Genomic DNA, 12,753 nt, shown 5'->3' on the forward strand with positions numbered 1-12,753 from the left:
TACTTAGCTATTGTTTTTATAGATGATTCAAATAATACCTTGCCTTCTAATCGAACAAGAGTCTTTATAAAGATTCGAGAAAATTATGTCAAATGTTCATTTACCAACTTGTGACGTTATGTACCATAAATTGACAAAGATTTGGACAAAGTAATTTTTATTTGCATGTACCCTCCCCACAATCGTTACTACACTTGAATATTATTTCTAAGTTCCCCTAACAATCCCAGATTGATATGACCTTGTTGATTTTAGTTATAATTTATATTTACCACAAACCAAGCAGACGATGACGAGTGCCCAGTTTATACTCCTTTCAACATTTCCGTTCATCCCGAATGCAATTCCTATTTATTAAATGTAGTCAGTATATACGTACACCAAGAAAGTATTATGTACAAGAGTGATGGACAATTTGGCTGAACAATATTGGAAAGTGCGGCACAGTCACACTTTGATTCAGGATAGTCTGTGACAGCCACCGTATACAAAGAAGAATCCTTCCCATCTTATCAGACACGAAGCGATTTCCGTGTAGAAGTCTGAAAGGGTCGTCAAAATGGATTTCTGATCTGTCAGAGGAATTTACGGTTTTCGTCGTCATTTCTCTCTCTCTCTCTCTTCTCTCTCTCTCTCTCCTCTCTCTCTCTCCTCTCTCTCTCTCTCTCTCTCTCTCTCACACACACGCACACACACGCAAACACACACACATACAAACTTTATGCAGAGTTACCAGTCACCAACCGGTATTTTACACTTAAAAGTCAACTACAGACAGGATAATGGTGTTATTGAAGTATATGTAACTATCAATGTAAGGTAAAACTGAAATGGTGAATCAGTGAAACACTATTAGATGACGCAAACTATGAATATTGCGTATGTCGAAAGCTTCATGTTTACACCAGACGAAGACATATTGACTTTGCAGAACAATACTCTGCAGCTGACCAGTTGCCTATGCGGGACGAAATGAAGCCAACGAATATAAAAAATAAAGAGATGTGAGGATTGATGAACAAATACCAAAACATGCTGTAGTCCATCCTAGACATGGTCTCCCTTCAATATGAATGAATGAATACACTCTACGCTTCGCAGTGGAAATTTCGGTACCAGAGAAACAAATTCCCAAATAGTGTTTACTGATATCTAAAGTGGCCGCCATCCATTAACTATACAGGGATAAGTGAACTTTTCTATCGTAAAATCTAAGACGGCGAAAATCTTTCTTACTCAGAGAGCTTCAAAATCAGCCCCCACAAGATCAAAAAAGTTTAAGAGTCCAAATATTTATCCCCGAGGCGCATTTTAAGTCCATTGAAGTTTAAACGCGCTCGCATATTCTGTTTTTATTCGCTAACAACGTACAAATTTTCTATCCGCAATGGTGCATGAGACTCTCTCCCACGCAAATCGAATACAAACAAATCCGCTCAGATGTCTTTTTGTTTGAAGCCACGGCTGATGAATTTGCCACCAGTTGCACTCCTTGTTGTAGTTATAGAGGCTGATTGCAAAGAATTCAGCTTGCCATGCATGAAGAACTTGCAACGCATGCGCAATGACTACCGGCACCTGGGACCCCTAACAAATGGACCCCCTACGCGTGTATTTTAACTTGTTTTGTTGACAAGTGAGGTCACTATGAGGAACCTCATTTATTCCTGCCTGAAATTAGCGCTTTGTATTTATTATTTGCAAATGTCTTTCCGAAAACGTCGGTTTGAAATATACAGTATATTTAACCAACATGTGTATTCAGATGGGAAGGAAAATGTACCAAGAGAATAACTCGAACAGGACAGCCTACTATATTTGGTTTTCGGAGACTGTTCATCGCTGTAAGGGCAAAGAAAACCACATTTAATTTTAATTCCTTACATTGCCTAGTTCATAATAATAGTGATATTGCGCATTAGCTCTAAAATCTCAATTGGAAAAACTGACCAGATTCTGCGGCGTTTTGGGATTAGATAGGCCGCGTTCCTCTCACATCGAACCTTTCACACTCCATTGAAGGTCTTAAAACCAAGAGGTTGGCCAAAGTCCGTGATGTACATTTTCCGTAAGTGACGAAGTCTGAAGCACAGTCAGTTTCACCGTTAAATAAGTGAAAATGGCGGACTTCTTCACCAACCGTCCATTTTATTGATGCGGGAAAATTTAAATAAGATTCAGTATATACACAGAATTGGTTGTAGAAAGTAAATTACGTGGTAAATTAAAATAGAACTTAAATAATAGATATTTCCATTACACATTCATAAATTATTAATTAATTATAAATAAATTATCGGTGACAACAACGCTGTTGTCATCATTTGTCTCCATTTGATATTTTGAGTTCTGTACAAATGTGAAGCAATATTAGAACTGCCTGTGCTCTATTCGTGGTACTACTGGCATTTCCAAAGGGTTTGCCTGCAGGCATTAAAGTTGAGGGTAGAGGTGTGGAGCCTATTTCCAAAGATTCCTTTCAACTTAATTCACAACCTGAATATTTATCTCCGAAGCGTATTTTAAGTCAATAAACAAGTTTAAACGCATTCGCGTATTCTGCTTTATTGATTAACAACATGCGCATTTTCTTTCTGCAATGGTGCATGAGACAGAGCAATGCGAATTCAAACAAAGCCGCTCATATTTTTTTTCTCTTGGACCATAGTTGATAAATTTGCCACAAGTTACACAAAATTACCACTTAGAAGTTGCTTTGGAAACAAGTTTAAAACGCATTCGCGTATTCTGCTGTATTGATTAAACACATACACATTTTCTTTCCGCAATGGTGCATGAGACTCTGTCTCACGCAAAGCAAATTCAAACAAATCCGCTCCTATTTCTTTTTTCTCTGAGGACCACAGCTGATACATTTGCTACCAGTGACAAACAGCAACAACTTATAAGTTGCTTTGGAAAAAGGCTAGTTATCGGCACGTTTTTGTAAATGAATTTAAATACAACCACTGATAAATTATAATCTAGAAAACACTCAAAGGAGTAAATGAAAATATCGATTTAATAACGAAAAGGAGTTAAATTCCTGGTTGTAGTTTTAGAGGTTGATTGCAAATAATTCAGCTTGCCATGCATAGAGAATTCGCAACGCATGCGTAAAGACTACCGCACTCCCCTTTTTGTTATTCAATTTTAAATTTGGGGACTTTTTCATCGCAGTAAGTACAAATTAGATATAAAAAAACAATAGCAAAAAAACTCACACATTTCCAATTCCTTACATTACTAAGTTCACAATATAAATGCTATCACGCATTAGCTCTAAAATATCAATTGAAAAAACATGACTATATTCTGCGGCGTTTGAGATTAGATAGGCCGCGTTGCTCTCACATCAAACCTTTCACACTCTATTGAAGGTCTTAAAACCAAGAGGTTGCTCCGTGATGCACATTTTCCGTAAGTGACGAAGTTTAAAGAAAAATCAGTTTCACAGTAAATAAGTGAAAATGGCGGGCGTCCCCACCAAAACCTGCATTTTATTCATGCGGGAACATTTGTATAAGCTGCAATATATGCACAGAATAAGAATGTAAATGACAAAATTTGAAAATAAACTTAAATTGGTGATACTTTCATAGAATTATTATAGCAGTCTTTTCTTTCGGTGACAACAACGCAGTTGTCATCGTGTTTCTCCGTTTGATATTTTGAGTTCTGTGATGATGTGAAGCAATTTAGAACTGCCTGTGCTCTATTCGTGTTAATACTGGCGTTTCCATAGGGTTGACCTGCAAGGCCTTAAATTTGACATGAGAAAGATGAGGGCGGAGGTCCGTGCCTATTTCCAAAGATTCCTTTCAACTCATCTCATAAACCGAATGTTTATCCCCGAAGCGAATTTTAAGTCAATTAAACAAGTTTAAACGCATTCGCGTATTCTGCTTTATTGATTACAAACATACACATTTTCTTCCCGCAATGGTGCATGAAACTCTGACTCACGAAAAGCGAATTCAAACAAATCCACTCCTATTTCTTGTTTTTCTATGAGGACCAAGCTGATACATTTGTCACCAGTGACAAACAGTGACTCATAACTTGCTTTGCAAAAAGTCTAGTTAGAGGCACACTTTGGAAATAATACAACCATCGATAAATTATAATTTAGAAAAAATGTCTGTGTGAAATACGCCGTGCATATGTTTTTCCCCGATGGTATATTTAACAAACATGTGTATTAAGATGGGAAGAAAAATGTGCCCTAGAGAGAAACCTCGAACAGGACAGCCCACTCTATTTGGTTTTCAGAGACATTCATAGAATTATTATAGCAGTCTTTTCTTTCGGTGACGACAACACAGTTGTCATCGTGTTTCTCCATTTGATATTCTGAGTTCTGTGATGAAGTGAAGCAATATTAGAACTGCCTGTGCTCTATTCGTTCTTTGACCCTTTGCAGGTCAAACCTTTCACGCTTCATTGAAGCACGGTCCCTCCACATTTGTGCAGGGACCGTGATTGAAGGTCTCAACCCAAGCGGTTGGCCAAAGTTCTGTAATGCACCCTTCCGTAAAGAATGAGGTTTAAAGCACAGAGACATTCATCGCAGTGAGCTCAAATAAAAACACATTTCATTTTAAAATCTTACTTTACCAAGTTCACAATAACAATTATATCACGTATTAGCTCTTTATCTCAATTGTAAAATCATAACTATATTAGCGGCGTTTTTGACTTAGACAGGCAACGTTCCTCTAGACTCTCTCACAGCCCCTCGCTGGCTTCACCTCAGATCATAATCGCTTGTTAGAAAGACCGTTGAGGGCGCATAACTGCGTAGCCAACGAAGGGGCTGTGAGAGAGTCTACGTTCCCCTCACATTAAACCTTTCACACTCCATTGAAGCACGGTCCCTCCACATTTTGTGGAAGGACCGTGATTGAAGGTCTCAAACCAAAGAGGTTGGCAAAGTTCCGCAATGCACCCCTTCCGTAAAGAATAAGGTTTAAAGCAAAGTCAGTTTCACCATCAAATAAGTGAAAATGAAGGAGTCGTCATCAAAATTGCACTTTATTCATTTGGGAAAAATTACATGAGATTCATATGCACAGAATTTCTGAATTCAGGTAAGCTCTCTTCCGACTGCTGGTGAACTGTTTGATGATACTCCTGACGAGAAATTCCCCTACGGGAACAATCAGTCTCAGTCTACCCGGTATCTAATCAGGCTTTTGTCACAAAAATATGTTGTCTCCGTTCATTTTGCACTTAGCTCTCTCTTTCTGTTAAATTTGGATTTTCAAGACTCAAGTACTTTGGTGATATCTCTTCATTAGAGGCTTTATGGAGACAATTATCTCATAGTTTGCTATTTTAGTCGTCAGTTTGACATGTAAATGTGTAAAAGTCAGTATTTTTAACTATTAACATTGATGATAACTTATCGCAGTGATATACCTGATCACAAGACATTTTAGTATGTAACATGCCATGCCTCATCAAAACATCGCTTCTCGTTACATTGCACCTTATTGTGTTGTCTTGTGAAGTGATTTGGTGTGGTGACACGATATAATGCGATGTGAAATGATGCGTTTTTTTAGACCCGATTGAAACACTATATTTTGCCATTTTGTTGCATCTGTTGGTTAGCGTTGTGTGTCATGATCTAAACATATCGACATAATTAGAAGAATCTCATATTACGTTGCTCCAATATAGCGAGGCCAATGAATGAATGAAGAATTTCAATAAAAAGAAAAGTAATTGTCAGTCCATTGTCAGACGTGGTAGAATAATAACGTTGAAGTAGATGAAAATGTTACAGCTACTCTTTGGAACAGGTTAGATAAATAGTAATATCTGCATCTAACAGTATTATTATTCCTTCCTTACAGATGTCAAGGATTGCATTTGGAGCTTTAAATAGCAGTGGCAACTCCCTGGATAAGAAAACGTGTAGTAGACTACAAATTTCGAACCGATGCCGAGTTTTCTGCTCTAGCTTTTGAATAATAATTACTTGCAAATATCTTTTCTTTCATAATTTTGCGAAATGACATCATTTATTATCAGACACAAACTGTTCTCCGATTCAAGAAGACGTCTTTGACACTTGTTTGCGTTTTAAGACAAGAACCACAAACTCTAAAAGATATTTCAGGTCAAATGCCTTTCAAATCATTTTATTAACCGAAGTACGTCAATTTATTCAAGTCGAAATGAAAGTTTCGAAGCGAAATTCACAGCATTTCATGTAAAAGACTTTACATTCATTGTCACTTGGATCATGTAACAACGGTACAGTGTTGTCAAGGAGACAATAAAACAGATCAAGAGAATTCAAAGTTTTCAACATCTGTAAAATGCGTATAAAAAAAATTAAAGTGATGAATGTATTTCGTATTTCCCTTTTCAACAACCTGACTTCTGGCGATCTCTTTTGCTTGAACCCCGTACAAAGGGCCTTCTGGCACCAAATGATTTGGAAACTTGTCTGCTATGAAGCATTGAACAACATTGCATGTATTGTGACAAGAGGAAAGTCGCAGGGAAAATCCCATCCTCACTTCATCAACTAAGTATAAGAAGTACATACTCCTATTCATGACTGTTGCGATTCGAGCCAATAATTGACAAGGTTTGGGCAATGCATATATTGTTCACACGTAACTCTGTATTGGGTCAAAGTGTATCATAAATGTTTGTTTTGTTGCTTCACATGGTATTGGTTCCGGCTCAAACAGTACTGTTCTTTCTTCCACTTTGACGTTGGATTCTAATTGCACCATGCTTGCCTGTAATGTAGGAAATCATAGCCTAAAATATAATAATCTATTGGAAGACAGACCAGCTTATCGCCTGTGACTCATTCTATCGGTATCTGCCGTATATTTCTGTCCTGACTTCGAAGTCATTTCGCGCGGAAGCATTCTTAAAATAGCTCGTTATTCGTAGAATACAGAATCCACAGTTTTTTATTTACCTAACGTGACAGGTATTCTTTCAGTCAGTTGATTTTAATCCGTGAGTCAGAACCTCGAGAGGCTCAACGGTTAAAGTTTAGTGGAAGATTTTGTAACAGAATAGGTGTAATAAGCGCACGTATTTGGATTCAGATTGACGGATTTTTTATCGTCAGAGAATCACAGGTGAGTTTCATTGCGAGAATTTAATTCCTTGTATACGTTTCCGGCTGACTGATGAATTAAGAAGGAAATGGTATGTATGTAAGCTTTACTGCTGAGAATTTCTAAGAGAACTTTACAGATTGAATTCTTCTCTATTATCGACTAGATCTTTAGGTAATTTTTTGTTCTTGACATGCTTAACAACATAGTACTCGATACAACAGTAGATAAATCTTGTACTACAGTTTTAGGTTAGACGTAAAGTGGCACGATTTCAGCAACTCACCCCGAAGTACAGTGATATCTTTGTTATACACTTTGAGGGCGGCTTTAATAATATCCTGGTCTATTTTGCAGTACAAAAAACCGAGTTATAAATACAGTGCCTTCTCGTAGAATGTCTGCCTGTTACGAATTAATACACTACCAAGGCACTTTTGAGGTTTGAGGTTTGAGGTTTTCTACCGATTGCTAAACAATTGTATGGAACACGTGATTTAATTTTAGAAAAAGAAACCAATCGTTTCTTCAGTATGTGTTTACCCTGTATATTTTCGACGAATACCAATTTAGTATCTGACGTAGGAAAACAAATTCAACCGTGTGCCAGGTATGTACAGGTACTAGAGATGCAATCTGGGACCACAATCTGGGACTCCCAGTTTACTAAAAATTTAATCTGCGACCTGTCCCAGATTGGGGTTTTCCGCCACCTGGGACCGTCCCAGGCCATATTTTTTTTGCAATCTGGGACAGTTCCCTGATTGGGATTTTGGACATCTGGGACCCCTAGTCCCAGACCATGTTTTTTAAATGGAGAGACAGTGGCTTCTGGCCGTCACACATTGTATGTTGTTCTGTGAACTTTTCTAAATAGATTAAATGTATTCTGTTGGTGGTTTGATTATTACATAGAATGATATAGTGTGTTCAATAGAATTACTCCTACATATATCCTTTCATTTTAGCGACAAGTTTGCTTCATCATTCATGGTGTTTGCGCATAAACATGGCACTGTTTAAGACTTCGGTTGTTCATTTTCTTTCTATGAGGGCATATTCCCTATAGTTGGTTTCATTTTGACCATCTGTATGATGAAGTCAACTGCATTCAGATATGCGTTTCCCACTCATGCACCAAATTATTTGCTATGAATGTTGTATCAAGAGCTGGAGCTGGCGTTTTTAGACCGTTTGCCTGAAGCATGGCATTACAAGTCTTGCTTCTACCTCCACGCTTGCAAGTTGTTAAAACCACGGTCCCACTGTGATAGAGGGATCGTGTTAAAACAGATCTAGATCTCCTTGTACAGTGGTGGGAGATGCCATTGTGGTGTCATGTGTTTGGCTGGATGGATATATTTGCATGTATATGTTGCAGTAGATATATTTATTTTTGTATGTGTAATTATGTATGGTGTATAATCTGCTGCTTGTATTTTTGTCAATACTCCACCATTATGTAAACCTTTGTATCAGAAACAATGATAGTTCTTAATGTTGTGATGGCTATTCTTTCAGACCGATTTTATTTTTTGTTGAAAAGCCGAGATTGGTAATTTCTAATTTTGTAAAGCTAGCACAGGAGAGTGTTCAAAGGTATTTTTCTGTTGTTGTGTTAATGGTATTGCTGCTTGAAGATGATTTTTCTTTAAATATTTGCATCATTTATACAAGTCTGATTTAACTGTTATAGCCTTCGAAAGTCGTTTTCTGTTTGCAGTTGTGGTTTCAGGGAGGTTATCATGTCAGTTTCAGTCTTTTAGAGCATGGAAGGTGTCAAGGAAGAAGAACAGGACCATGGCAATACATAGTCATCTCACTTTATTCATTACTTATAATAACAATAAACTACCGATAAACCTAAGACTGTTTGTTAGTAATTACTTTTAGAAAAGGTGTTAGTTACAAGTGACAGGTTGAATTTTTTTACTTTTTTCAGACAGAAAAATTAAAGATCGATAAACGAACAAAGCTTCAAGAAGTTGCATTTAAGGTTCTTTTTGTGCACAAATCAGATATACTGTGAAATATTAATTTTTGTGGATTTCAGGAACAAACTAGTCTAGCACTGTCAGATATTTTGTTTAGTCAGATCACAGTCCCTCTAGGACTGTGGTCAGAACATAGAGCTAAAACTTTTTTGGGTAAACAATGTCTACTCTCCATAATTTCTGCCTTTGCACTCAAACTGCCGTCCATGCACTTTGACATGAACCTTAAGGAGGAACTTGTCCCTAAAGCGAACGTTATGACTTATCCATCAAGAATGCAGAACGCACAACTGTCCCAGTCCCAGATAGCCAAAAAAACCCAATCTGGGACCGGTCCCAGATTGCAAAGTGGGAGTCCCAGTTGGCTGTCGCAGACTGCATTTTTAGTATCCGTACGTACCTCCGTGTGTGGGCGCTAAGTGATACATCCTCTTCTTTGGAGCTCCAGCATATGTCACATCTTCAGTTTTGTATTGACATTAGCACAACATACATCGATGTCGCCTTTCAAGAAATTAACATGAAAACCTTAGGTCGTTCAAAACACTTGAAGATAGCATGATGCTGTATTGTATAAATTCCAGTCTAGAAGCATTCAACAAATACCTAATCCAAGTACGTCTCGGAAACGAAACCCGTTATGACGACGTCGTGTTTGATTTCAAGTGAGAATATCAGAAAATTAACACACACAAGGGACGTCATTTTGATATCAGCACATTCTACCATAGTCTGGCAGAGACCCTGCGATTCGCGTTCTCCCCCGTTGGAACACGCGCGCCCTGCAGAGACGCGACGCGAATCCCAGGGTCTGGACGTTCTTGCAAGCGACCGGTCGGATTTCTGCCTGATCCGGGTACTTTATAGAACTCCACACACCCGTTAATCTAAACAAAAATGACAAGTAGCATAGCCAAATAAAATGAAAAATGAAAAATAAAAACATACCACGTATATAGGTCTACCGGCTACTAGTATATATCCTCTCCGCCCAGTTAGATAGGTATTTCTTTTGACGTCACTACCCTTATGAATATTCATACCCTTGCAAAACGGACAGTCGCTGTGTCTGGCAGCGCGTGCTCACAGCTGCACAGCGTAGTCTTCGAATGCAGGCCCATCGTGGGCGCGCACAAAACAAGGCACAGCGACTGTGGAGAGTCTAATTCTACCATTGTATGATAAATTTACATGTCTCTCCTTTATATTTTACTTGTATCATAGAGACACAACCAACATTTATGATCCATGCAGTGGATCTCTTAGGAGTCGATGATCAATATATACCATATTAATATGTCAATAGTCATTCAATGGTTTCATCAAACGTACTCCAGATACATTTTTTTACGTAAATTTAATGACTTCTTGAAAGTTCAGGCAAGATCGGCCTCATCACTTTTCAAACACTGACTCTACCCCTGATTTTATATAGGATTCTAGAAGAACATAATCGGCATTACATTTATTGCATTTTCGCGAGAAACTATCAGCTGTTGAAATTACACATCTCTGCATTACCTGGTAGAACGAAAGTTTTGCGAAATGTTGGACGCTAAATATTGATTTAATCATTGTAACAAAATTTGAACAGGTGTATTAACTCTCAAATATACCAATTTTCCACCTGTAATTGCATGAATTTCTTTTGGAAACAAAACGTCGGTTCCGTTATCGGTTTAGCTTTTTTGTGCTTTATAAACGAAATCTCAAAACTTTGTCATGACTTGAACCTTGACTATTCCTTTTCCTTTGTCAGACGATGGCAGGCTTCATGGCTGAAATGAGAGAAGAGTATGTTGAAGCTATACAAGCAGTGATGGCAGAGTACGATGTTGATCCAGTTAGTGTGCCCTCAAAATACAGATATCAAAGCGTACACGGCAGATGCCGCTCTGGTTGCAGAAGATGCAAGAAATCGTGGGGTTCTCATCTTGGCTGGCTTACAATCGATTTTAGAAGACAATGCGTTGCAAAATTCTGGCGTCAAAAATGCAGAGGTTGTAAAGATAGCAAAATTATGATATTCGATGACAGTACCAAGATAAGGATGATAGAAATAGCTCTAATTAGGTAAGCTTTAGCGAACGCACTTCCCGGTATTCTATATTATAGATGGCTACAATGACTTCGATATGAAGCCAAATAAAAAATGATGTTTCCGGTGACATGCATTCGAAAATTTTGGTAGGTAGGATTGGAGGAAATTACGTTTATTAAAATTTGGCCTGACGGTGGGTATCATTTGTGTTACGCGATGCACATGAAAAGGTACATATGGAGAGAGGAGAGAGAGAGAGAGAGAGAGAGAGAGAGAGAGAGAGAGAGAGAGAGAGAGAGAGAGAGAGAGAGAGAGAGAGAGAGAATAAATGTGTACTTTGTTTGCCCTTGTCATCAACGATATTTCTGTCAAAAACATGTATTTATGTATTTGCTACCAACAGTCTCTTCTCCCTTTACTTACATAAAGAGACGTATTGCTTGATGTGGGACACCTTTTGTACTTGTTGATATGTGCGCTATGTAAGAATGTAAGAACCCGTTATACGAACCTATATATATATATATATATATATATATATATATATATATATATATATATATATATATATATATATATATATATATTTGTACCTATCTAATTCATACCATAAAAATATTTTTCCCGTTGATCCTTAAGCCCATAGGCAATACATGCCTCTTTAAACACTTGCAATCCTCTATCACGCAACCAACACACCGCAATTATCAGCCTTATCAAACATTGACTAAGGGCAGCACCTGTTGACCTTATCATATATTACACCATCATATATATCAGAGGATTGAATCACTAGGTTGACATCATGCGGTATCCTATTTAGGTGTCTTTGCACCACATTAGTATATCGTGAATTGTTGCGCGATAAGATTGACCCAAAAATGTCACAGATTGCTTTAATAACCTGCAAGTGTCAATTGTCTGTTAATCGTTATATTACGAGTTGGTTATTACTTCATTACTCAATCTTATTATTGCATTGCCCCTTAATAGGTTAGTTCGGTTTATGACCGGTGAACATCAATTGGAGACAGGTGATGAAGGTGACTACGATCCACCAATAGATAACGGTGAAGATGAAGAGGACGATGATGAACCTCATGAAAGAATGTTATGCGAGAAATGTAGATGGGAAGACAGCGTTGTCGGAGACGAAGACGTAACTGTTAATGATACATCGCTTTTCTTCAAGACATGAACAACGCTCCTTTGTGAAGAGAACATCGTATCCAGTTGTAACATTTACCGTCTCTGACGTTCAAATATGTGGAACGTCCTTTTTGAAAGCTACTTATTTGTTAGATTTTGAGTTTCAAGGGTAACAAAGAAATGACATTAATTTGTTGTTGCGATGAATAATTGTAAGTGCCACGGCACAGAGTTGAGAGGCAAAAAGACGACTTATTTACCTGCTAAGTCTTTTGCAAATGGCTGTGGAGAAATATTAGAGTACGAAGAAATTATTTTCTTTCGAAAAGAATAAAATTGTAAGTCCCGTACACATTCAATTGACACAACCGTTTAACTTTGCAAATGGTTGTCGAGAATATTAATTTACGAAGACATGCCTTTCACTGACAACTTGCAGAAGATCATCGTAAATCATTTCTCCAACAACACCACA

General features: G+C 37.7%; 2 protein-coding genes across 2 annotated transcripts in view; both read left to right on the top strand.

Moving 5' to 3' along the window:
* The window catches only part of LOC139139312 (cubilin-like), a 250,854-nt gene that overhangs the window by 167,217 nt on the left and 70,884 nt on the right, over positions 1-12,753 (top strand). The window lies entirely within an intron of this gene.
* Positions 6,983-12,327, top strand: LOC139139449 (uncharacterized). Its single transcript, XM_070708363.1, has 3 exons — positions 6,983-7,115; positions 10,848-11,161; positions 12,123-12,327. Exons 2-3 carry the CDS (start codon positions 10,851-10,853, stop codon positions 12,325-12,327), a joined length of 516 nt encoding a protein of 171 aa, XP_070564464.1. The 5' UTR covers positions 6,983-7,115; positions 10,848-10,850.

Source organism: Ptychodera flava, chromosome 8, assembly GCF_041260155.1.
Source record: "Ptychodera flava strain L36383 chromosome 8, AS_Pfla_20210202, whole genome shotgun sequence".
Taxonomy (NCBI): Eukaryota; Metazoa; Hemichordata; class Enteropneusta; family Ptychoderidae; genus Ptychodera; species Ptychodera flava.